Source organism: Colletotrichum fioriniae (assembly GCF_027942845.1).
Source record: "Colletotrichum fioriniae strain IMI 355084 chromosome Unknown scaffold_7, whole genome shotgun sequence".
Lineage (NCBI taxonomy): Eukaryota > Fungi > Ascomycota > Sordariomycetes > Glomerellales > Glomerellaceae > Colletotrichum > Colletotrichum fioriniae.
The window spans coordinates 1975741-1999428 of NW_027076843.1; the positions used below are offsets into that span (position 1 = coordinate 1975741).

General features: G+C 55.2%; 7 protein-coding genes across 7 annotated transcripts; 4 read left to right on the forward strand and 3 right to left on the reverse strand.

Annotated features, from left to right (window-relative positions):
* Positions 1 to 3011: 3011 nt before the first annotated feature.
* Positions 3012 to 7356, forward strand: N0V96_006708 (uncharacterized protein; the record flags this gene model as incomplete). The annotated part of the gene is made up of 3 exons (XM_053198868.2): positions 3012 to 3140; positions 3272 to 4193; positions 4247 to 7356. 3 exons carry the CDS (start codon positions 3012 to 3014, stop codon positions 7354 to 7356), a joined length of 4161 nt encoding a protein of 1386 aa, XP_053043700.2.
* A 1206-nt stretch (positions 7357 to 8562) lies between these two features.
* Positions 8563 to 9204, reverse strand: ATG8 (ubiquitin-like protein atg8; the record flags this gene model as incomplete). Its single annotated transcript, XM_053198867.1, has 3 exons — positions 8563 to 8620; positions 8685 to 8902; positions 9115 to 9204. 3 exons carry the CDS (start codon positions 9202 to 9204, stop codon positions 8563 to 8565), a joined length of 366 nt encoding a protein of 121 aa, XP_053043699.1.
* Positions 9205 to 11334: 2130 nt separating this feature from the next.
* On the forward strand, positions 11335 to 12698 carry HEM13 (Coproporphyrinogen-III oxidase; the record flags this gene model as incomplete). The annotated part of the gene is made up of 2 exons (XM_053198866.1): positions 11335 to 11559; positions 11679 to 12698. 2 exons carry the CDS (start codon positions 11335 to 11337, stop codon positions 12696 to 12698), a joined length of 1245 nt encoding a protein of 414 aa, XP_053043698.1.
* A 473-nt stretch (positions 12699 to 13171) lies between these two features.
* On the forward strand, positions 13172 to 14092 carry N0V96_006711 (uncharacterized protein; the record flags this gene model as incomplete). Its single annotated transcript, XM_065757805.1, has 1 exon — positions 13172 to 14092. One exon carries the CDS (start codon positions 13172 to 13174, stop codon positions 14090 to 14092), a length of 921 nt encoding a protein of 306 aa, XP_065613722.1.
* Positions 14093 to 14335: 243 nt separating this feature from the next.
* RPN8 (proteasome regulatory particle subunit) lies at positions 14336 to 15497 on the reverse strand (the record flags this gene model as incomplete). The annotated part of the gene is made up of 3 exons (XM_053198865.1): positions 14336 to 14917; positions 14973 to 15244; positions 15311 to 15497. 3 exons carry the CDS (start codon positions 15495 to 15497, stop codon positions 14336 to 14338), a joined length of 1041 nt encoding a protein of 346 aa, XP_053043697.1.
* A 1363-nt stretch (positions 15498 to 16860) lies between these two features.
* ADK1 (adenylate kinase) lies at positions 16861 to 17922 on the forward strand (the record flags this gene model as incomplete). Its single annotated transcript, XM_053198864.1, has 4 exons — positions 16861 to 17017; positions 17096 to 17148; positions 17221 to 17375; positions 17463 to 17922. 4 exons carry the CDS (start codon positions 16861 to 16863, stop codon positions 17920 to 17922), a joined length of 825 nt encoding a protein of 274 aa, XP_053043696.1.
* A 1628-nt stretch (positions 17923 to 19550) lies between these two features.
* Positions 19551 to 22559, reverse strand: N0V96_006714 (uncharacterized protein; the record flags this gene model as incomplete). Its single annotated transcript, XM_065757806.1, has 7 exons — positions 19551 to 19567; positions 19628 to 19790; positions 19912 to 19998; positions 20314 to 20743; positions 20816 to 22038; positions 22123 to 22371; positions 22518 to 22559. The coding sequence occupies 7 exons, from the start codon at positions 22557 to 22559 to the stop codon at positions 19551 to 19553; spliced, it is 2211 nt and encodes a 736-aa protein (XP_065613723.1).
* Between the last annotated feature and the right edge of the window lie 1129 nt (positions 22560 to 23688).

Here is a 23688-nt window from a genome sequence, read left to right on the forward strand (position 1 = left end):
GGAGGAGGAGGAAGAATAAGACCGGTTGGAGCTATAGGACTCTAGCGGCGAGGCTTGATGAAGAGGGAGGCAAGTAGAGGCGAGGGAAGGGAGTGAAGATGCAGATGGAGATGCAGAAGCAGAAGCAGATGCAGTGGCAGTTGCGGACGAGAACATTCGCATGGATAGGAGCAAACACAAAGATAGAGTCCGCCGGAAGCCGAGCGGAGGGCCTGCGTCGGACCGGAGCTGTCGCTGGCGTGCTGGTACTGGTGGTGGTGGTGCTTGTACTCTGCGGGTGACGCTGCTCAGACTGGTTAAAGTTGCCCGTTGTTGGATCCCACCACCACCACCAATACCGACGAATCCTTTTCCCAACAAGGAGGACCCAATTCCAGATTCACCCCTCCAAGACTGGGCCAAGACCAAGGAGGAGTAGAAGCAGGAGGGCGGCGAAGAACACGAGGAAAGGGGCAGGTCGAGCCGAGGGCTGGCTCGGAGAATGAGACGCCTTGCAGCCGAGAGTGCTGGGCGAAGGATCCGCTTGGCCATGGCGGCGATCGCAAGGAAGGGGAACAGAAAGACAACAAAAAGGAGAGGGAAGACGAGGTCAAGGGGCCGACGGACGGGACTGAGTGACACTCTCACACCAGCGGCGTCACTGTCAGTCAGTAGGGAGGGGAAACAGAAAGCGACAGCGGAGATGACGGCATTGCTGGGTGGGTTTTGGGGCCGCCGGGGAGTTTGGGAGAATTTGTAAAAGGGCATTTCCCCCCTAATGTATGTATTGTATTGCTACATTGTGACTTTCTTGGAAGGATTAAAATACTATGGGTAAAGCTGCGTGGATCTTGAAATTGCCGTCGTCGTAAACCTGCGGCTTGTTGATGTTCAAGGGTTTGGCATTTTTGCTCGGTTCGGTTGTTCGGGGATGTCTTCGTAGAACGGCGTTTTGTTGGAGACTGGTGGTGGTTAGAGGGGTGTTGTTGGGAGGGGTCTGAGAATTATCAGATGGTGGAGGAGTTAAAGTTATCAGATCCGTTCAGAGACATGCAAGCCACTCCCAGCGCCGGGTCTAAGAAGCGGACTGGCTGGGCTGGGATCTAATCAGCATTACCTAACAAACACAAGCATGAACGAGACCAACTAAATGAAGAAACCAAGGTACTCTACACGCGTTGGGGAACTGCGCCTCGTTTTCAGTGGGCAGCAGTAATGTTCGGAATTCAAGGATGGAAAAACTGTAATTCTCTTCTTCTTCTTCTTCTTCTTCTTCTTCTCCTTTCCATCTCGGGTTCCTTTGCTTTCCGTTGCTTCTACTGAGTAACTTGGTAATGAAGTACGGAGCAGAGATGCTGGATGGATCGGCCGTTGAAGCTAATGCCGCCAAAGGTTCTTACTGCAGCACACAGCAAAAGACACGGGTTTCGCAATTGGGTTTGCTCCTCACTGCTACACACCGGCGAGATGTATGTACCCAATGACGCCTTCTTTTGCAAATTCGAGATGAAGTGGATGAGTGGGTGTGGTGGACACTGGAATTGTTCAATGTACCCTCAATGGGAAATGGTGTGTGTGGGTGCCCAGCGTCAGAAGAGATGCGCCATTTTCCCCAGCAGCAGCCATGGCCGGGGCCGTCGCCGTGGCTTTTCTGAAATTTTTCATTCGCGACATGGGAGGATCAGGAAATTTCAAGAGGTATTCCGTAAAGCTTTCCGAATGGATAACAAGTTTGGCAGATCCGCAAAAAGAATATACTGCGTAGTATGGAGTACTCCGTAAGGTAGAGAGAGCAGGGAGCATGGAAGGAGCAAGAAAGGAACATGGATGTCTGTCTACCTGTTCTCCGTGAGTCCGTACCTACAAATGTACACTTTGTACGGAGCAGTACGTACATCCGTACCCTCGTACCTGTTCGGGTCGGCGTGTACAGCCTTACTTAATCCGGAAGGGATGGGCCGTCTCCGCCAAGACAAATTATCTGATCCGAACCCACAGTCCGGTCCTCGGCCCCACATCCACTCGCTCCATTTGCTCCAGTCGTCTTCGCTTTTCCCACTCTGCTTGTCTGATTCTTTCACCCCCTTTGACCCTCCCAAATCGCTATCAGATGCTATCGCGGATGCTCCAATGTACATCTGTACATGCGGCCTCGCCCACAAACACTACCTACACTACACACTGCACACCTCCACTGTCCACTCAGGGATGCCGCCGGTACCCTTCACGTGCCATAGCACATTGCACATCCCGCTACAACCGTCGACTCCCGCAGTAGCGTGACCGTCTACCGTGGCTGCTGCGGTCACTGGTCTCTCGCCGCTTAACGATCCCCGAGCCTCGAGGACCACCTATGGAATGTCGCAAGAAAGCAGTGCTGTATACCAGTCCGCAGGGGGGGTCACAGTCGGCGTTGGGCGTCGGTCGCCGTTCTCCCCCCTCGTTACGGCATGCCCCCCTCGTGGCCCTCTCAGCTCCCTAACTCGGCTACTCCACGGCAGGGTACTTTGCATTACCACCCACCTACGGCTATGGAGTACGGATACCCTCCCTAAAGTCCCGTCCTTGCTGCTTCCATTGCTAGCCTGAACAAGGTACTTGAGCAAGTCACAATTGCCCCCAGCGGAGACTCGAGTCGCTTCTGTGAAATGTGCTGTCATCAAAGCCTGTGAAGCCAAGCAACTGCTCGCTACCGTTGGCTGGCCTTGGGAATGACTCCCCTAATTTACCCGCTAATGCTGCGGATGCCAATGAACACACCTGTGGACAAGAAAAAAAAATCCCCCCTCCACTTCTGGTTCTGGTTCTGGTTCTGGTTCTGGCATGGTGCAAGAAACTGCAAGGTTGCCCTGTACGGTTGGGACCTCGCTCGACGCTTTCGCTGAGCTCTTCCTTGCCACCAGCTGCACGCCAAGTCTCTGTGTTTCTGGGGGCTGGCGATGAGAGAGCTCCTTTCTTAACCATCTGCTTCAATTGCGAAAAGCGGTCAAACTCTCCCTGATACCTGTTCGTCAGTTCAAGGTCGGATCACCATGCCTGACCAAGACTCACGATCGGCTGCGGCCGAGAAGGCTGATACTGCGCTCTCGACATCACCAGAGCAACAACAAGTACAGACAACATCAACAGAGACTACCGAAGTCGCGAAACCAAAGGGAAAGGTGAGTGTTGCACGTCCAGCCTGGGCTGAATCTGAATCACGTTTTCAGGATTTTTTTTCTTCTTGGCCTCTCTCCTTTCCCTTCCTTGAGTACGTGACGTTTGCGAAGAGAAACTAACCATCTTCTCCCAGCGCTTCGAAACTGTCTTCAGCTTTTTCAAGCTGCTTTTCTATGCCAACCCAACATGGCTCGATTACACGCTGGTCTGCGTGGGCACCATTGCCGCCATCGGCTCCGGTGTCCCGTTCCCTCTGATGGGTATTCTCTTCGGACAGCTGATTGACGACATGAACGGCGCTACCTGCGCCGACGGAATCGGAGATGTAGGCGCCTACCAGGACGCCGTCAACGACAAAGTCATCAAGCTCGTCTGGATCACCTGCGTCGCCTTCTGCCTCATCTACACGCACACCACCTGCTGGGGAATCATCAGCCAGAGACTCGCCTCCCGCCTCCGCGAGAAGTACTTCCAGAGTTTGCTGAGACAGGATGTCGGCTTCTTCGAGAGCAGACAGGCCGGTGAGGTCTCGTCCCGCCTCAACTCCGATATCCAAACCATTCAGTCCGGAACGTCCGAGAAAGTCAGTCACTTCATCGGCACAATCTCCTTCTTCGTCACGGCGTACGTTATCGGCTTCATCAAGTACGCGCCCCTGGCTGGCATGCTAGTTTCGCTCATTCCCGCCTACTTACTCGCGTCCATGATTTGCGGAAGCTACATCCAGAAATGGAGCGGAGCCATGTCGGAGGGTATGGCCAAGGCCTCGTCCATCGCTTCAGAGGCGCTGTCTCACGTCGCCGTCGTCCAGGCGTTTGGCGCCGGACCTCGCCTCGAGAACAAGTTCGCCGGCCATGTCATGGTCGCTCAGAAGGAGGGTATCAAGAAGGCTATTGCTGCTGCCTCCAACGCCGGACTCTTGTACTTCATCGCCTACGCTGCGAACGCCCTCGCCTACTGGCAAGGTAGCAAGGCCATCTCAAGATCAGTTGCTGGAACTGGCGACGGTACTTCAGTCGGTGACATTTACACCGTTGTGTTCCTCATTGTCGACGGTACGTACTTCATTTCTGTACTATTTGGCCACGTTTGCTTACTCTACGACTAGCCTGTATCATGCTCGGTACCATCGCACCTCTGCTGCCCCTTTTCGGATCAGCAGCCGCTGCCTTTGTCAAGCTCCGGGAGGACATCGACAAGCACTCCACTATTGATTCCGTTACCGAGGATGGTGACAGGCTGCCCACCAATGTCCACGGCGAGGTTGAACTTCGTGGAGTTACCTTCTCCTACCCCTCGCGCCCCGACACGGACGTGCTCAAGAATATCTCGCTCGTCTGCCCTGGTGGGAAGTACACCGCCATCGTCGGTCTTTCCGGCAGCGGAAAGTCGACTATTGCCGGCCTTGCCACGAGAATCTACGACCCCAAGGAGGGCACAGTCCTCATCGACGGCCAGGATATCCGCAATCTCAACGTCAGAAACGTCCGCAGTTACATCAGTCTCGTTCAGCAGGAGCCTTCTCTGCTCGACCGCTCCGTCATCGAAAACATTGCTCTGGGTCTCGTCAACTCGCCCAAGGAGGAGCACCAGAGACTCAAGGAGACGCTCTACGGACCCCAGCTCGCCCAGCTTGCCGAAGACCTTATGGCTGGGGAGGACCTCAACACCGCCGCCCAGAAGTACGGACCCGAAGTTGTCGAGATTGTCAAGCTCGTTCAGAACGCGACCGACCTGGCGGACGCCACCTCCTTCATCGACCGCCTCAAGTATGGATTCGGAACCGCCGTCGGCAGTGGCGGTAAGCTCGTCAGTGGTGGTCAGAGACAGCGTGTGGCCCTCGCCCGTGCTCTCATTCGTGACCCCAAGATTTTGATTCTCGATGAGGCCACCGCCGCCTTGGACTCTGCCAGTGAAGCTCGTATTCAAAAGGCTGTTGAGAATGTCTCCAAGGGTAGAACCCTCATCTCCATTGCTCACCGTCTCTCCACCATCAAGAACGCCGACAACATCATCGTTATGAGCGCCGGTGATATCTTGGAACAGGGAACCCACGCTGATCTCATCGCCCGCAACGGCGCCTACGCTAACTTGGTCAACCTGCAAAACATCAACGGCTCCGAGGAGGAAAAGGCCCCCTCTCGCGCAAGCACCGCCGTCGAGTCGTCTGCGGCCTCTGTGGATGCCGAGACGCCAGGCGTCGACCCCAAGGATCTTGCCAGGGCCATCGAAACCGAGGCAGGCCCGGAGGCCGTCGTGACCGAGAAGACGAAGAAGCAACTCAAGAAGGAGGCCAAGGAGCTCAAGAAAAAGAAGAAGAACGCCGCCCTGGAGACCGAGAACAGCGGTCTCGACAATGACAGGTCTACCTGGTGGATCACCAAGAAGGCCGGCGTCATGGTCCGTCCTCACATTCTGTACCTCCTCCTCGCCATGGTGTCCGCCTTCATTGTCGGCTGCACTTTCAGCGCATCTGGTACCATTTTCGGTTTCGCCATTGGCGTCGCCAGCCCTTGCAACGAGCCCAGCTACATCCAGAGCAGAGGTGCCTTCTTCGCCGGCCTGTTCTTCATGCTCGCCTGCGTCGAACTCGTCGCCAACTTGTGCAGTTGGTCCGCCTTTGGTTACATTGCCGAGAAGCTTCTGTACAAGATCCGCGTCGGCTCGTTCCGCGCCCTCTTCCAGCAGGAGCTCGAGTGGCACCAGTCAGGCGCCCGCAACCCTTCGTCGCTCCTGTCCCTCATCACCAAGGACGCGGCGTCCATCGGTGGCTTCAGCGGTTCCATTATGGGAACCATCTTCGCCGTCGTTGTCAACCTGTTTGTCGCCATCATCTACTCTCACATTCTGAACTGGAGAATCGCCATCGTCTGCTTGGTCATCGTGCCCATGCTCCTTGGTTCCGGTATCATGCAGATCCGTGTCCTCTCGAGGTTCGAGGAGAAGCACGCCGGAGCGTACGCCACCGCCGTCGGCATCACCGTCGAGTCCGTCAACTCTATCAAGACCGTCGCCACTCTCTCCCTGGAGCACGAGGTCTTTGGCCAGTACAAGCGCGCCCTCAAGGACCCCAAGAAGGAAATCATCTCGGCAGTCACCTTTGCCAACATTTGGCTCGCCGTCGCCAACGTCACCGGTAACATCATCTACGCCTTTGCCTACTGGTGGGGATCCAAGCAGATCGTCGCCGGCAACGCCACGCAGACGCAGTTCCTCATCATCAACGTCGCTATGCTCGTCGGCGCCCAGCTGTGGGGTCAAATGTTCACCCTCGCCCCTGAGGTCACCCGCGCCCGCATGGCCGCCTCGAGAATCTTCAGTCTCCTCGACCTCAGCAAGTCTGACGCCGACCCGGCAGGCAAGGCCGCCGACGCTGCCGACGCCGCCTCAGAGTCCTCCAAGGGCAAGGAGAAGGAAAAGGACGTCGAGGCCCTCGCCAACCCCAACCCGCGCCCGTCCCCCGGTCGCGGCGGCGTCGCCGTCTCCTTCAAGAACGTCTCCTTCTCCTACCCTGCCCGCCCCGAGGTCCAGATCCTCGACAACATGTCCTTCACCATCCAACCCGGCCAGTTCTGCGGTCTCGTCGGCCCCTCGGGCGCCGGCAAGTCCACCGTCATGGCCATCGTCCAGCGCATGTACTCGGCCAGCACGGGCACAATCGAGATTGACGGCATGGACATTTCCAAGTTCGACGGCACCGACTTCCGCGACGACATCGCCGTCGTGCCCCAGGACAGCGCCCTCTTCGACGGCAGCGTCAAGTTTAACGTCGGCCTCGGCGCCCGCCCCGGCCAGGACGCCACGGACGAGGAAATCGAAGAGGCCTGCCGCCTCGCCAACATCCACGAGACCATCGTCGGCCTCCCCCAGGGCTACGACACCGAGTGCGGCCCCAACGGCTCCCAGCTCTCCGGCGGCCAGCGCCAGCGCGTCGCCATCGCCCGCGCCCTCGTCCGCAAGCCCCGCCTCCTCCTCCTCGACGAGAGCACCTCCGCCCTCGACGCCGAGAGCGAAAAGGCGCTCCAAGAAGGCCTCGAGCGCGCCGCGCGCGGCATCACCGTCATCGCCATCGCTCACAGGCTGCACACGGTCCGCAAGGCCGACGTCATCTTCGTCGTCGAGGCCGGCGCCGTCGCCGCCAAGGGAAGGCACGAGGAGCTCATGGAGAAGAGCGAGAGTTACCGCCTCAACGCCATGCAGCAAATGCTGGGTCACTAGGCAAGGGGCACTGGGGAGGGACAAGAAGTCCGTGGCTTTTCCATTCCGTTACTTGGTTCCATATTTTTCTCAATCTCTTAAAAAAAGTGTAATATCAAGTCCCTAGACCCTTTGAGGGCGGGACATTCTGAATTTCTCTCTCGCAAAGTCATCATCATCATCATCATCAGTTAGGAGTTCATAGATAGGAATGGGTGAAATCTCAAAAACAAAGGTCAAATTTTTTTTTTTGCATCCTCACATTCCCGCATATTCAAAGATTAAAGGGAGCCGCAATACCTCAGCCCCGTAAAGACCAAATCACACCCGGTACTCTCCATGCACTTCCTCTCCATGCAACAGTCTGATGTCTCGCTCGTGTCATCTCACCCTCAGACGTGCCATCTGTTCGCCCGAGCATCCAAGCTCAACAACTTGAAAAAGAAGCGCGTTTAATGCATGAAATAGCCGGGGCGAGCCGAAAGAAAAAAAGAATGTCGGGGTCTCGGAGAACTCGTGTATCCCGCATGGCTTTTTTGTTCTCTGCCCTCTTTTTTTCCACAAGTTCGCGACTCTTTGCTTTGACCTTCTCATTCAGGGGCTTGCTTTCTCTCGCATGGCGAAGCTTCAACACGTTTTGTGTCGCTTCACTTTTTACTTTCCCTTTCTGCGCCTGGGCTGTACGCTGGCACTCACGATACTGGCTGGGGCTTTGGGGAGGCATCATCGCAACGGTCTGGTTTCATACAAAGATGAGATTTGAGGAAGAACGGTCAGGTCAAGTATTGGCACGGCGCGCTAGTGAATGAAGTGCTATACAGAATGCCAAGAATATTGTCACCATAGTCCACACAACAGTTATAGGTGAGAGATAGGGGGAGGAAAGTAAGAGGCGACGGAAGGCGACTGAATATGCGATCTAAGGAAACGTTTCCACCTAGTATCCGTGAAGCCAATTTCCATGCATAGTCCTCCGCTAGCCTTCAATTCTTGGATTGTACCCAAGCATCGCAGGAGTTTCTCTGTGACCAGGTCAGGAGGCTGCACCTGATCCTGTGACTCCAAGCGACAACGTGACTGCGTATCTTCATAAACCCCTGCTTCGTGGGGGAGACCGATAACCGTGTGAAAACCCATTCCAAAAGTGCTGAACCGTTACATAGCAGACCGAAACGCCGGGAACATTCTGAAGCCGTGAGGTGACTAGACCGTCAGAAAGTCGGAGGCTTAAGCCATCTCAAAGTTGCCAAAGGTGTTCTCGCCGGAGTAGGTGATGTAAAGGAATCTGAACACAATAGGTCAGCAACAAAGAGCTTGTGTCAAGGTAGCAGAATGCTCGTGAAACGTACCCGTCCTCGTCTTTGTGCTCCTCGTAGATGCTGCTCATGAGAGCGGCGGTAGGCGGCAGCACCTCATCGACGAAGATGAAGATGGCCTTCTCCGGGGAGAGCTTGATGCGCTTGCGGATGACGTAGACGAACTGACCAACCGTCAAGTCGGCGGGGACGAGGTACTTCTTCTTATCAATAGTAGCGATATCAGACTTCTCGACCTTCTCGCAGATAACCTGTGTTGTGAGGGCCTTGTCAGCTTTCGGACTTGTAAAGGTAGGTAGATAGGCAGATCGGCGGTGACGGTCGGGGAACGTGGGGCAGCCTCCAATAACGCGCGAAGCTGACGAATGCAGTCACGGCGAAACGGCGGAGCTGTATCTCTGTACAGAGACTACAGAGGAATAGCCACGAGATGAGGCCGACGCAATGGAGAGTTACAACGTACGGGAATACGATCAGAATACTTCTGGCGGATACGCTCGGCCTCAGCCTTACGCTTCTCAAAGGGGTGCTCGTCCTTGAACTTGGATCGCATGATGACGGATATGTGGTGGGTGAAGTGGAAGTGGGTTGTGGGTTTGTAAATGGGCTGGTCGTGGGGAGTTGGGCGACGGTCAAGATATAGATGGCTCGATGTTTGTCGACTGGTGGTGCCTGATGCGTCGGAGTATGTAGAAGGGAGAGTTGAAGTAACGAGGGGCCGTTTGCGAAAGGCAAAAGAAGGATGGACGGTCGGTTGCCGCCTGCTTTGGGGTGCCTTGGGGTCAGACACGGGGGACGGGAATGGGCGGTCACTGACTGGAAGTGTCTGGGTGGCTCAGGCGGCTGGTTGGTAAAGCAAAGCACCCAGAAAGGCAGGAACCTAAGACCAGCCAGGTACCTTTCCGCAGTGTATTAGCTGGTGAGTGACATCCATTGATGGCCGTGTAATGACTAAGCCGGTGAGAGAGGTGCTCAACTCAACCCCACGCCCTCCTTCCCCTCCCCTCCTCATCCTCATCCTCATTGCATAAGCCAGCTCCCTCCCACTCCAGCACTCCAGGTCCTCCCGTCCTTATCCTTATCGGATTATCGGAGCGGGGCAAGACACCGATGCGCACCCCAGCAACCCAGCAATCAGCAGCGCAGTGAGACTGTGAGGTGAGGCCAGCGCAGGTGCTCCGGGTGCTGGGGGCAAAGATTGACCACAGGCAGGCAGCTGACCGTCCACGCAGCCACTTGACACAGCCTGGCAGCCTGTCACGCCTTTCTGGATCCGATTTGAGTCACAGGAGAAGGTCCTGGCACACTGTTCCATTCTATTGGAGTACGAGTACCTTGCCTTAGTTGCTTAGGTCCAAAAGTAGGGGCCTACCTGAGGTTGGTTCCCTCTTCGGACGGGACTGAAAGCTCTCACGGGATCACCGTAGTCGCAACCTCCTGATACGTGCACGCAAGCCGGCCTTGTCTGTGCATGCAAAGCTGCTTGTTGTCTTCAAAGCCGCTTGAAGTGCATTGTCACTCAGAGCCTTGGACGGGAGAGTCTGTACAATGCCTTTGCAAATTACCTATCCTCGTCTTGACGTCATTTATCCCCGGTAAGAGGTGAGAGGGAAGCAATTTGCGAAAGCCCACTCACAATAGGACTTTGAGCGACCACGGGAACAGTTGACCCTTCAGGTTCTAGGTAGGTTGACAGCGACAGGAAGGAACTGTCACTGGACTTAAACCCAAATGGCCCAAGTGCTCTTATCTGCCGATCTTACTTAAGCGACCCCACTCTGGACCTCCGATAACCGACCTCAGGTCCCCTACCTTACCTTAAGACATTGTAAGCGAATACAAGCGCTTCTACCTTTCCCGACATGCTGGCAGCTGGGCAGCTCTCATCCTTGGGCTGCTTCTCATGATGTATATGCACTGGATGACCTAAGTCAAAAGCCACGAAAAAGTGCGAATACCTATGTGATGAGATGGTTCTGGAAGTGATTTCCGTTTCAAGACTTGAATTGATTCTATGAGAGGAAAAGAAAACTCCGGGATTCCACCCTGGGCACCCAAGGTTGCATTTCCGCTTACCTTACAGCAGAGCGAACGCGAGCTACCTTACCCTTCCCACCTATCTTATCAAGGGCATAGAAGAGTTCTACGCCTCTTGGCCTAATAGATTAAAAAGCCAAGCTCCTGTACGGTTGGGCGAAGGACATCACTTCAGAGGTCTATGACAGCTACAAATAAGCATGCAGCAATACAGGGGCAATTCCTCACCGCGTGTTGGTCCGTTGAAGCTTGTCCGGCGTTCGGCGGCAGATGCACGATTCTCGGACTCACTAGTCCTCACCCCACCTCTCCAGCGGCCCATAGCCGGCAGAGAGCCCGGTCCAGGCTGTGGATGCGCTGGATGGACAGCTGCTGCACTGCTGTGCTCTGTTGGGTCGGAGCAGGGCGGCAGGGGTCCCGCACCTAACCAACGTGGAACGATTTCGGAATTTACTTTTACAGCTGGCCTGACTGGCTCAATCCTCGAACGACGTTCCAGTCAGTCCATGATTGCAACCCAGTGGTCTTATGCCTCTCACTTGAGAACGAATCATCCGATTTTCCCTCCCTGTAACAATCCAAGTCGCTCTTTTCTTCGTTGTTCGTTCCCATTATAGAGTTTGTATTTATATTCCTTTCGCCCATCATGGCCTCCACAAAGCAATCGCAGAGGTTGCTTGCACAATTCGCCAGTTCCCGAACTAGAATCGCCATCACCACCACCAAGCAGCAACAGCTTCAATTCGGTCGCAGACTCGTCTCCTCCTCTTCAAAGTCCCATTTTAAGGGTCAACAGTCCGGTGCCGCTTATAGCCGCTTCCTCATTGGCGCAATTGGTCTTGCTGCTGCAGCTCCCATCGCCTACAAGATGGTACTGCAGCTTATGCCCTTCACCACCACGAACCCCAAAACCTCCCCAATGCCGGAGCTTCCGCCTTTCCCATTGATGCATCAAAGCTCGCCCGTCACTAACATCACTGTCCGATGCAGGCCGTCCAAGAACCCTTCCAACTCGATCCGCCGACCCTGGCCGAGCGCGATGCCCTGACCAAGCGGGAGTCCGAAGTTACCGTCGACTCGCCCATGCGCCTGCGCATGGAAAAGTTCATCAAGGAACAACAACAGATCATCGTTAAGGAGCTCGAAAAGGTCGACGGCACCAAGTTCCGCAAGGACGAATGGAACCGCAAAGAGGGCGGCGGCGGCATCACCTGCGTGCTCCAGGACGGCAACGTCTTTGAAAAGGGCGGCGTCGGTGTGTCCGTCGTCTACGGCACCCTCCCCAAGCCCGCCATCGCCAAGATGCGTGTGAACCACAAGAACCTCGACGACAACGTCGACTCCCTCCCCTTCTTCGCTGCCGGCCTCAGCATGGTCCTGCACCCCAAGAACCCCATGGCCCCGACGGTACACCTCAACTACCGCTACTTTGAGACGTCGAACCCCGACGGCACCTCGCAGGCCTGGTGGTTCGGCGGCGGCAGCGACCTGACCCCGTCATACCTCTTTGACGAGGACGCCGTGCACTTCCACAAGACGCTCAAGGAGACGTGCGACTCGCATGACAAGAGCTACTACCCGCGCTTCAAGAAGTGGTGCGACGAGTACTTTTACAACAAGCACCGCGGCGAGTGCCGCGGCGTCGGCGGCATCTTCTTTGACGACCTCGACGAGACCGAAAAGGACCGCGAGAACACCTTTGCCTTCATCCAGGACTGTCTCAAGTCCTTCCTGCCGGGCTACCTCCCCATCCTCGAGAAGAGAAAGGACATGCCCTTCAACGAGGCCGAGAAGGACTGGCAGCAGATCCGCCGAGGCAAGTACGTCGAGTTTAACCTTGTCCACGACCGCGGCACCGCCTTTGGCCTCAACACCCCCGGCTCAAGAGTCGAGAGTATTCTCATGAGTCTGCCCCTGACGGCCAGCTGGAAGTACATGCATGAGCCCGAACCCAAGAGCCGCGAGCAACGCCTTGTGGATGTCCTCAGAGCGCCCAAGGAGTGGGTTTAGAAGCAGGGCCGAGGAAACGGGGTAGGGGAGGAAGAGGAAACCTGGTTACGGAGCACCGGATGCGAGCGATCTTTGCTGTAAGATTATGCCAAATTTTGCGGCGAACATAATGTGATTATTAGACAAAAGCTGTAAGGCGGCAAAACTCAAAAGAGATATTTTCTTCTGTTCATCACCCTTTCGTCTCGATTGCTTCGGAGTTTTGGTATTCAAGCTTCGGACAGACATGTGACTTATAAGAACTTCATTATGACAAAGCTGGGAAATGCAGACTTCAATCTCACATGAGGCATACAATCCGGAGCCAATTCCGGCGACTATGCGTTCTGGTTGATGAGCCTAACACCCGTGAACCAGGCAAACACATTACAGACCTCGGTCAGTTAACCGCAACTTTCATCTCTCAACACTTATCGTTCAACACAACCCACACGACAAATCATAGCCCAGAAGTAGGGCAGGCGGGCTATGCCATGTCTTCTCTCACACCGGTATCAACGCAATCAGACACCCTGCCAACACCTCGAGTCCTCATCACGAACCTCATCAACTCCCTCACCTCGGTCCCTCTACCACCGCCGGGAAACACCGCCGGCAACAACGCAGTTGACGCAACAAACCCCCTCAAAACCCTCCCGCAATCCCACCGTCCGCTCCTGGTAACCCTCCACGTCCTCTTCCCCTTCCTCGTCCTCCCGGCCCTAGATCTCCTGGACCGAAACCTCGTCACGCGCGTGGTTCCGGAGACCCCTCCCTCCGCCGGCCACGGCCGCGGCCGCGACCACCGGGAAGGGAACAACAACCCCACCAACCCCGCACCCGCCGCCCGCCAACATCAACCCAGTATCAATGCCAACGACACCGCGTCCGAAGCGGTCGTCGCCGATGGACAGGGGTCCTCACCACCCCGCCTCCAACCAGCAACAAACCAAACTTCAGCAGCCGCCGCCGCCGCATTCCACCTCGTCCGCTCCGTAGCCTCCACAATGACCCGCAGACACCACGCCGTCGCGACAACAGCCTCCGCGTCGACGACGTACCTCGTCCACCTCGACACCTGGAACTGCTCCTGCGCCAACTTTGCGTATGAAGCGTTTCCGTCAGTCGTCAATGCTAGCGGCGGCGGGCGTGATGCAGGATACGGAGGAGCGGATTCGGAGCTGGTCATCATGGGCGCGGATGGAGCTGAGGACGATGATAACGACGACAGCGAGGCGAGTGACTGGCAGTTTGGAGGTCTAAGTCTGGACGGCGTGGATGATGGCGGTGTGCCTTGCTGCAAACACCTGCTCGCCTGTTTGCTCTCCGAGCAGTGGGGGGATACGTTGGGGAAATATGTCACTGAGAGAAGAGTGAGCAGGGAGGAGATGGCGGGGTTGGTTGCGGATGTATAGTCACTCGACAGTATAGCACCTCAATGAACAATAGCACGGGGTCTCAGAGCATCAGTCAAAACATGCTATCATTGTACAAGGCATACTCTTTTCTTGTGAATTTGCCTGTTCCCTCCCCCGGCCTTGCCCCCCAGGACGCCGAGATATTATGACATGACCACGCCCCAGTGTCTATCGCGGGTATCAGTTCCCGTGCTTTGAATGCGTGTGGTTGCTCCGTCCACTGCGTCATCGCGCAGTCCTCTATTTCTTCTCCTTCTTCGCCTCCTTCTCCTTGTCAGAAGCCTCCTTGCTCTCGCCGTTGACACCGTTCGCCTTGTCGTCCTTCTTTCCATCCTTGCCGTTCGCTTCCTCCTCCTTCTTGGCCTCCTTCTCCTCTGCCTGCTGTCGGTTCTGGATCTTGTTCTCGATAAGGTCGTGGAAGGCAGTGATGGCGCGGATCAAACTGCTGAGGTAGATGGCCATGAGCTGGTCGTTGGTCTTGATGCTCATGGCGTGAGAGAGCTCGCCGCCGCTCGACTTGCCATCGGCCTTTGGCGTGGACAGGTTGGGAAGCAGGTTAAAGACGTCCTGTAGGTTGCCCAGGATGGCGTGGTTCACGGGCAGCTGGCCGTCGAGAACCTTCTGGAGGTAGGCACCGATATCGCGGAGGCGAAGATGCAGCCCTTGGAGTGACTGAAGCTGGTTTGTTATTCTCGTTGAGAGGGTTCCGACAGCGACATCGCGAATGTCACGAAGGAGGTGCTCGACACCAATCTCCTCTGCTTCCTCGGCCTCGATGATCGACGGGGTGTGGACGAAGGTTCTTGACGTGGTGGTGCCGTCCTGTAGTCATGTGTGTTAGCAGTTGCTTCGTACGACAGAACATAACGCCACTCACATCCTTGATCTCTTCAACGGCGAAGTATGCGTCCGTCGGCACACCTGCCTCCTTCGGCTGGACGTCAATGATGACTAGGAGAGGGTTGGGGGTGTAGCGCTTGAACAGCTCGTTGATCTCGAGATCGGACGCCCGCAGCTTGGGGCCGGAGTGGTACCAGCCGATCAGCTTTTCTCTTGCGTTGACCTTCTTGAACATATCATTCATTCCCTCGACGTAGTTGTGGTCCAGGAACCACACTGAGGGGTCCTTGTCATCTTCCTCGAACGGCACTGCGAGCATGGATTAGTACCGCGGGGATGACCTAGATGGATAGCTTCCTCCAGACTGGTCCTTACCTGCGAAACTGTTGGATACGCGGACGTTGTTTCCGTCATTTGAACCAAGCAGAACACCCACCACTCTCCGTTTCGATCCCTTGGCTACCGCGCGATTGTAGTGGTCGACGACGGAAAGAAGCACGAGAGGGGCAACGGAGACATTCCGCTGAACGAGAGACAGAGTCTCCGCGGTGGTGGCAGGCATGATAGAGGAATTTCGTAGCTTCGTTAGGTCGATTGGTTCGGATTCGGGGGACGATAGAGAGTTGCTGGATCGGTGGTGGTTTTGGGTTGTGGTGGGTGTAGTAGAGGCAGGGTATGTGATGGTGGTGGTGGTGTCGTAACTGCTAAGGCTGCCTTCCCGCCCAGCTAAGCTACGAATCGGGCCTAGGTGCAAGCAGTTGGAAGCTCGAGCCTTGCCAGATCACGTGTGAGAGCTATATCTGAGTCAGCAAGATGCAAGCCACAGTTGTTGAGCCGCAAGCAGCGATCAGCCACAGTTCGGGCCGTGCGACGGTGCTAGGGAATGGAAGCGCACGTCCGATATTTGTTCATTGGACAAGATCTCTGAGAGAGGCCCCAGACGGTCGAGTCCGCAATCGGCCTGCGAGGTTCTGTTCATTCCGTGCTCAGTAACACAGTGACTCGCTGACTGAGGAACTCGACGACGGACTTATTTCCGTCAGGAATAGTCAACCTCAAGATGACAAGTAACAGTTGGACACGAAGTCAAGTGAGGCGCTCGGAGAATTGCGGGTGACTGGGATGACCCCAAGAGACTCACATGCCGCATCCAAAAGCACCAAAAGCACCCAAAAAACACTTGGAAAACAAAAAAAAACTTGACCCAGTGACCTCATACATGGCGTCCCATCCGGTGCGCCGGGGGCCATTCTCGAGAGCTTCTGATGCCGTGCCTTATCCGCAAGCTACCTAGCCGGGCCGCCAATACAGAGCAGGCCCCAATCGCTCGCGGTACTATCCCCCGATGTAGACAGTACGTATCCGCGCTGGACCTCGGCGGAGAGGCAACGGCGAAGACGAGCCAATGGCAGCCGGAGCGCTGTAACGGAAGCGCACGCAGTGGCACCAAGGCGGAAATATGGAGGGCGCTGTTACGCTGCGAAACAGCCGAACGAACGCCTGCCACCCTGTTCCCCAGCGAAAGTCCAGCGGTCCCTCGGAGCACCCATCTGGCCAATGATCAGCCTTCATTCCTGCACTGGGGCCGCTCAGTGGCCTGTCACCTGCACTCAACGAGGCCATGGAAAGCGCAAGCTCGGTACGATGTAGGCGGTACCTGGCACAAACTGGAGGCGGAACCTGGACGACTTGGCCTGTTAGGACCTTGCAGCGATTTCTCAACCTCTCTCGCAATCATTTTTCCCGCAAAAGCTTTAGTTCGCACTGCTCCCCCCAGTCCAACTTTCGACCTCGACTCCATCATCCTCTCCTCTCCTCTCTTCCTCATTCCTCCCTCGTAGCCACACTCGTGCATCTCTTTGCTCCTCCTCCCTCCTATCGTTAGCCTCGGTCCGGCCATATCAATAACCTCATCAACCGTCAAAATGAGCAGTCTCGTTGAGGAAGCAGTCAAGAAGCTGACCAACACGGTCGAGAGCCTCGAGTCCAGAATCAAGTCTCTGGAGGACCGCGCAGCTGGCGGTTCCGGCAAGCTCACCACTGAGGAGGTCCGCATGATCCTCATCGGTCCCCCCGGTGCCGGTATGTAGCTCCAATTGAGCATTCTCGCACGTGCTATTTGTGTCGCGACAGTCGTACTGACGATGGTATTCCACACAGGCAAGGGCACTCAAGCTCCTAAGATCAAGGAGAAGTTCAACTGCTGCCACTTGGTAAGTCAATTGGCCCTATCTGTGCTTGCTGCTACGCTTTAGATCATTTCTAATCGACCATCAAACTCGCAGGCCACTGGCGACATGCTGCGATCCCAGGTCGCCAAGAAGACTCCGCTCGGCCGGGAAGCTAAGAAGATCATGGACCAGGGCGGTCTGGTCAGCGATGACATCGTCATTGGCATGATCAAGGAGGAGCTCGACAACAACAAGGAGTGCAAGGGAGGGTATGGCACATCTTTCTTCTGCCAGAGAACCGGCTTGCCGGTGAAATGGCCACTACTGAATAGGCATTGCTAACTAGAACGACGTAGCTTCATCCTCGACGGTTTCCCTCGTACCGTCCCCCAGGCCGAGGGCCTCGACACCATGCTCAAGGCTCGCAACCAGACGCTTCAGCACGCCGTTGAGCTCCAGATCGACGATTCATTGCTCGTCGCTCGCATCACTGGCCGCCTCGTCCACCCCGCCAGCGGTCGCAGCTACCACAGCACCTTCAACCCTCCCAAGGAGTACATGAAGGACGACATCACCGGCGAGCCCCTCATCCAGCGCAGCGACGACAACGCCGAGGCCCTGAAGAAGCGTCTTGCTACCTACCACGCCCAGACCGCCCCCGTCGTCAACTACTACAAGCAGAACGGTATCTGGAAGGGTCTCGACGCGTCGCAGCAGCCCGGCCAGGTATGGAAGAACATGCTTGAGGTCTTTGACGAGCAGCGCAAGGGTGGTCATGCCTCCGGCATCCTGAGCCGCATCGCCGGAAAGAACTAAGAGGGCACGGGCTTCCCAGCCTTTGCTCCCGCCAGCGCGCCGCCCTGTCCACAGCCTCCTCGGCGGCTGCGTACAACAAGCTGGCCAGAAGGAACAGGAGAAAAAGGTCTACATTTACAGCGTCTCTTGCTTTGGCCCTCTTTCTTCCGGATCAATGATGTGACCAGAAGAGAGGAGCGTATGGACCGGAGGAACTTTTTTATGGGACTTTTTTATGGATCATGAAACGGACTGGAAAGGATTCATCCTCGTCCGCCCCCCGAAGCTGTTGAGATCAACAGGACTGGGCTGGTTTATGTCTTTTTTTGCGTCAACGTGGCCAGGATCAGTTGTACCGTGTAGAAAACCCCTTCCGTCGCACGCTTGTATGTAAAAACAACAACTTTATTGTCTCACTAATAACCAAAACCGGCGGTTTGCAGTTGGATGGCCTCGCAATTCTATTTTCCCATGATCCCCCATTGCTCGATGTGCTGTGGTTGCCATGATTTTGCTCGAGTACTTCAATTTTGGACAGGGTACCTGTATGCCGTGATGTCATTGCTTTCCAGATCACCGTGGGAGCAACCATGGAGGAATTTCCAATCGCGACGCAGACAGACGTCTAGACGGCTGGAGACGCGTAGCAAAGAGAACACGACACGCTGGCCGGATTCGGGCTTCGTCGGTATTTCTCAAAGAAGCGAAAAATGAGTGGGGCCGCGGCCCCCCGATGCCGACCCGGGGGAGCGTACCTATTCCTAGAAACCGGAGGGGCTGACAATTCTAACCTGGATTAGCAGCGACATCCGATGAACCCGATATCGTGTTTTCTCAAATCGGAGCAGCGAAGTGCCGATGGCAAGTATCATTACGGAATCAAGCTTCTCAACTTCCTGGAAAAGAGAGGGGTTCATGGAGGCTGCCGACGTTTGATGCCGACTCACTTACTAACTCCTTGCTACGCGGATCCGGAATCTTCGGGTGGTGAATGCTCCGCAGACGAGTTGGTTTACGAAGCAGCCGGTAGAACGGAGCCTTCAACGACGTTGAACGCGAGATGAAATGTCATGTTGCCAAATTACACATACACATACAATCATGCACCGAAATCATGGTCCCAAAGGGTAGGTCATTGTGTTGATAAATAATCGATTCTATCCCCAAGTCACCAGAAAGAGGACCTACGTTCCCCAGAAACGGGAACACGACAGGCTTGCAAACCTCCCGCACGCTAGAACAAAGCTATAAATAAAAGTTGAAGAGTATGATAAGGCTGCAGGGAGAAAAAGGACTTGATAAAAAGTCTAGATGGGAAGATGAAGAAGAAGCTCGTGGAAAAGGAGACAGAATACCGCCCAGCCACCGGCGCAGTGCAATGCAATGGTACCCGAGATGCAGGCCAGACAAGCCATCCCCTTTGCTTCGCTAAATCACGGAAGGGGAAGAGAGAAAAAGAAGAGACAGTGGAAAACCAACGCCGATATGTTCTCCCACTCCAACGCAAGATGAGGTAAGGGTAGGCTAGGTTGCTAGTCCTTGTCGAAGGATGTGATGTGAACCTGAATATGGAAATTGAAGAGAAGCCGAGTCGTCATACGGTAAGCAGAATGATGCTAGGCGTTAAATTCGAGGTGCTTAAGGTTGCCTCATCTCCTAGGAGTGGCTATGGGTGCAGACAGTCAGTCTTCAAATCCTCGTGTCCAGCCTCAGAAATGAGACTTACCATTGACCATTTGTCTCTGTTTGCCCAGCCAGCTCTTGGGGGCCTCATTCCGCCTTTGCAAGACGACGTGATTGCTTTGAATACGGCTAGTAAGATCGTACCACGCCGTCGCAATGAGCGCGTTCTCGCGCTGGAGGTTCTTGATAATTTGGTCGCTCGCAGCCTGTTGAAGCCGTGTCTGTCAGCTGATCCGGTTCTCCTTCATCATGATGATCAAGACGAGAGCATGACGCTCAAGCCCAGTGTAGTGTTATTGGGACCGTTGTAGCGTGATAGAAACGTACCTTCTGGGCCGCGGCAGCTTCTCCACCTTCAGCTGCCTTGAGCTTCCGCTGCAAGTCATATTTATCCTGCTCGGATTTCTCCAGTTGCTGAAATGATTAAAAATCGTCAGCCATAAACTCTTATTCCATGAACGCCAATACAAAGTATAATCAACTCGATGACTTTGATCGCCTGAATACCTTCCTCCACCAGCTCACTCTCGGTCTGAGAACCAAGGGAGATTTTGGTGTTTGAGGAGGAAGGTCAAGATGGGGGTGACACGTAGGGACCAAAATCCGAGCATTCGGGCGGCTGTCATATAACACAGCTCCGGACGGGGCACCGGGAATCTTAGGCACGCCGGCTTCGGCATTTCGATGTTGTAGGGCTAGGGCGTTCGCAAGAGATCTGAGGGAACTCACTGATTGGCGCTCCTTGAGTCTGACACGCAGCTTATCAACCTTCTCCTGGAGCTTCTGGGCAGCTTCCGTCGGCTCGGCACTCGTGCCATCCTTGGCCTCGTCAAGGTCTTTTCGAAGCTTGTCTTTCTCAAGCAGGGCGTTGATAAGTGAGCTCCGCTGTTCTTCGAGGTCAGTACCGAGGTTTTTGAGCTGTTGACGCGCTGCCTCGAGTTCTTCACGGATTGAACCGGAAATAAGTTGGTCAGTAGACTTGAGTTCCTCGAGAGCATCAACGCTATCCTTTGCGACGGCTGAGAGATCAGTTCTTGCACTAAGGAGCTCGCGATCCTTGTCAGAGAGCTGAGCTTGGATCTCGCTGTTCTTTCTCCTCTCGCTCTCAAGCTCATGGGCCTTTTGAGCAAGTTGGATTCTCAGGTTGGCTAGCACCTCGCTGTGATGGAAGTCTTGAGTTAGCACTTTGCCCACGCCTAACCGCATAGCTGTGTCAACGATTTCAACTAACTTTTCGCCACTGCTCTCGATCAAAGCGCTGATTTGAGCCTCCGCAATCTGGTGCTTCTCGAAGGTGTCGTTGTAAGTTCCTTGGATACGCTCGCGTTGCCTACGCTCCTCCTCGAGTTCCTGACGCAATCGAGCGTTTTCGGGGCCAGATCCCATACCGCTTCGCAGCAAGTTGTTCTCTGCCTTGAGGCGAGAGACCTCAAGGCTAAGATTGGGAGGGGCGGCGCTGCTAACACCCTCAAGCTCCTGCTCGAGACTGAAGCCTGCAGTGCCAGCATCGGGGGACAGAGCACCCGGGGATCCCGAGTTGATCTGCTCCTGCAGCTCGGAGATGAGGTGCTCATCAGAGAGACGCTGCGCATCGAGCGTTGCAAGACGAGCTCTCAACTGCATAGTGTCATCGTGAAGAGCCCTGCGCTGAGCATCCAACTCAACGTACTGCAGCTCGTAATCTCTGAGCTTCGAGGCGTACTGCTCGTTGGTCTGCTCCAAGGCCTGATTTCTCTTCAGAACCTTCTCGTACTCAATGAGATCGCGCTGCATCTGCTCCTTTTCGTAGAGCAAGTTGTCCATCTCCTTTGACAACGTGGACTGCGCCTCAAGCTTTTGCTTGTACCGCTCAACCATGTTGGCCTTGCGGGATAGTTCCTCATTCTTGAACCGTAGCTCCTTGACCTCATCGTCAAGAGTCTCAAGCTTCTGCGTCTTGGCTTTGAGTGCCGAAACTTCACTCGTCAACCGCTCCTTGGCTATGCGATCATCTTCAGCCTGCGCCTCCTGGTTGGCAATGAGCTCGTCCTGCTCGCGCAGCTTCAGCTCAAGCGACCTGATGACCTCCTTGCCAGCACCGTCTTGGGCATCGTGGAACGCCTCCAGCTCCCTGCCCTTGCGAACGACTTCCTCTTTCAGATCGTCGTAACTTTCCTGCAGGTGGCCCAAGCGCGTTTCCATATCCGCGAGCAACTTTCCCTTCTTGTCCAGGTCAGAGCGGAGGCGTATGTTGTCGGCTTCCATTGCGAGATCGACATCGTGGCTTTCGTTCCCGAGCTCGGAGGTTTCCTCTACGTCCGCCGCCTCGGCATCGTTTATAGCTGTACTCATGTCTTGCGTGACTCGCTGAAGCTGCATGAGGACCGTCTTGTCGGAGATATCCTGGGTGATACGGGTAACCCATCGCTCGTTGTTGCTACCAAGCATTGCAACAGCAAATAGCACGGCAAGAAGCTGAGTAGAGCATTGCGTTAGCTTGAACTTGCGTTCCCGGCGCCGAAACAAGGGCAGTTGGGCTGGACACGGGTGGTTGCATACCTTACTGATGGCCTCCGGCTGCGCTTCTCTCGCCCTGGGTCTGATATCGGCAAGCTTGGTCTGTCCAATAAGCCCCGGACACTCGCGATATACTAATCTCTGGATGCCCTTGTAGACATCGTATAGCTCGCCCTCGGTGGTGTTGGAGTCGAAGGAGGGGTCGAGTGCTTGAAGAACCTTGGACAGCAGGTGTCCGTCGAGGAAATCTGATATTGAGTCTGCCTGTCCATCCAGGGGAAATGTGTTTGCCTGTGCAACGAGCATTAAGTCAGCATAATGTCGGAACGGCGTAAACGAAGCGGTCAGTGACAACACTGGGGAAAGGGAAGTGACCCATCGGAGGGACACAAGGGGGAAGATGTATCTGGAGGGGAGCGCAAAGCACGGCGACTTACCCATTGCACCAGCGCGGCCTGCGCGCTTCCTGAGTACGGCATGATGCCCGTTCTTCCGTGTCGTAACCGTTCGTCGTCTTCGTGGTCGTCTTTCGTCGTAGTTTCGTAGATGTTTCTAGGCTAGTGAGGTATCTCTAGGTAAAGTACCTTATGAATTGAAGCTGGAGCACGTGGGAAAAGGCGAAAGGGCTCCCGCGCGGTTCCACAACGTTTTGCGGTCGTGTTCGTGCTTGTCGCAAGTCAAAGCGGGCAGGGGAAATGTGGTTCCATGGACCCGGGAAGCTCTCATCGCAAAGGGGGCTTTTTCGGCTAGGGGTGGAGGGAGCGGCGGTTGACGGGATATTAAAGGTTCAGGTCAGAGTTGGTTAGAAATAGCCTCGTCGGCCGAGGGAAGGGCGGTGTAAAGGGAAATATGAGGAGAACAGAGCCTTGTTTACGCACAGTCGTATGAGACAAGGGCGGCAGCAGCAGCAAAATTAAAAAGAGGGATGTGTCTCTTGTTCGCGGGTGCTTGGCTTGTCGTCCCAAAAAGCCAAAAAAGACAGGCGCATTGTTCACGTCTGGCGTCCGCTCCCTCCTGTCGAACCCACACTCAATCTTGCATGACCTGCATCAACCTAAGGTACCTAGTGTCCGTAGGTAAGCTCCCTGGGCCTCCTTATCGATTGCCAAAGGCAGCTAGGCCCTATGAAATTCTTAGCGCGTGTTGCGCAACTACCGCCCATCCGTCAGCTTATTATCAGAGGTACCTGAGCTTGCCTAGAGGTATTGGTTTCTTTTTGATCCGGCACGTCGGTGACAAACGCACAACGAAAAGATACAATCCTCCTGTCCGTTCTTCTATTAAGGTACCTCCCGCCCCCAAGCCCGAAACTCCAAGTGACGCGAAGCGGGACGGACTGCCAGGGGTTGACCCGATGCTACAGTGGGGCACTCCCTATGCCTTCGTCTCTTCGAGTCTTCGACAATCTTCAAGGCTTTCACTGGTGACAGCACCGTTGGGGTTTTCTTTGGCGGCAATGCGAGAGGGCTGATGGCTGAGCAGCCACTTTTCTTTCTTGCTTTCTTTTTACTGTCAGGATTCTTTGGTGGAAGGCTGCTTGAGACGAAGTCGACAGAGCCAGGTTGAAGAACAATGAGATTGTGCCCATGGCCACCGAGAACCTCGGAT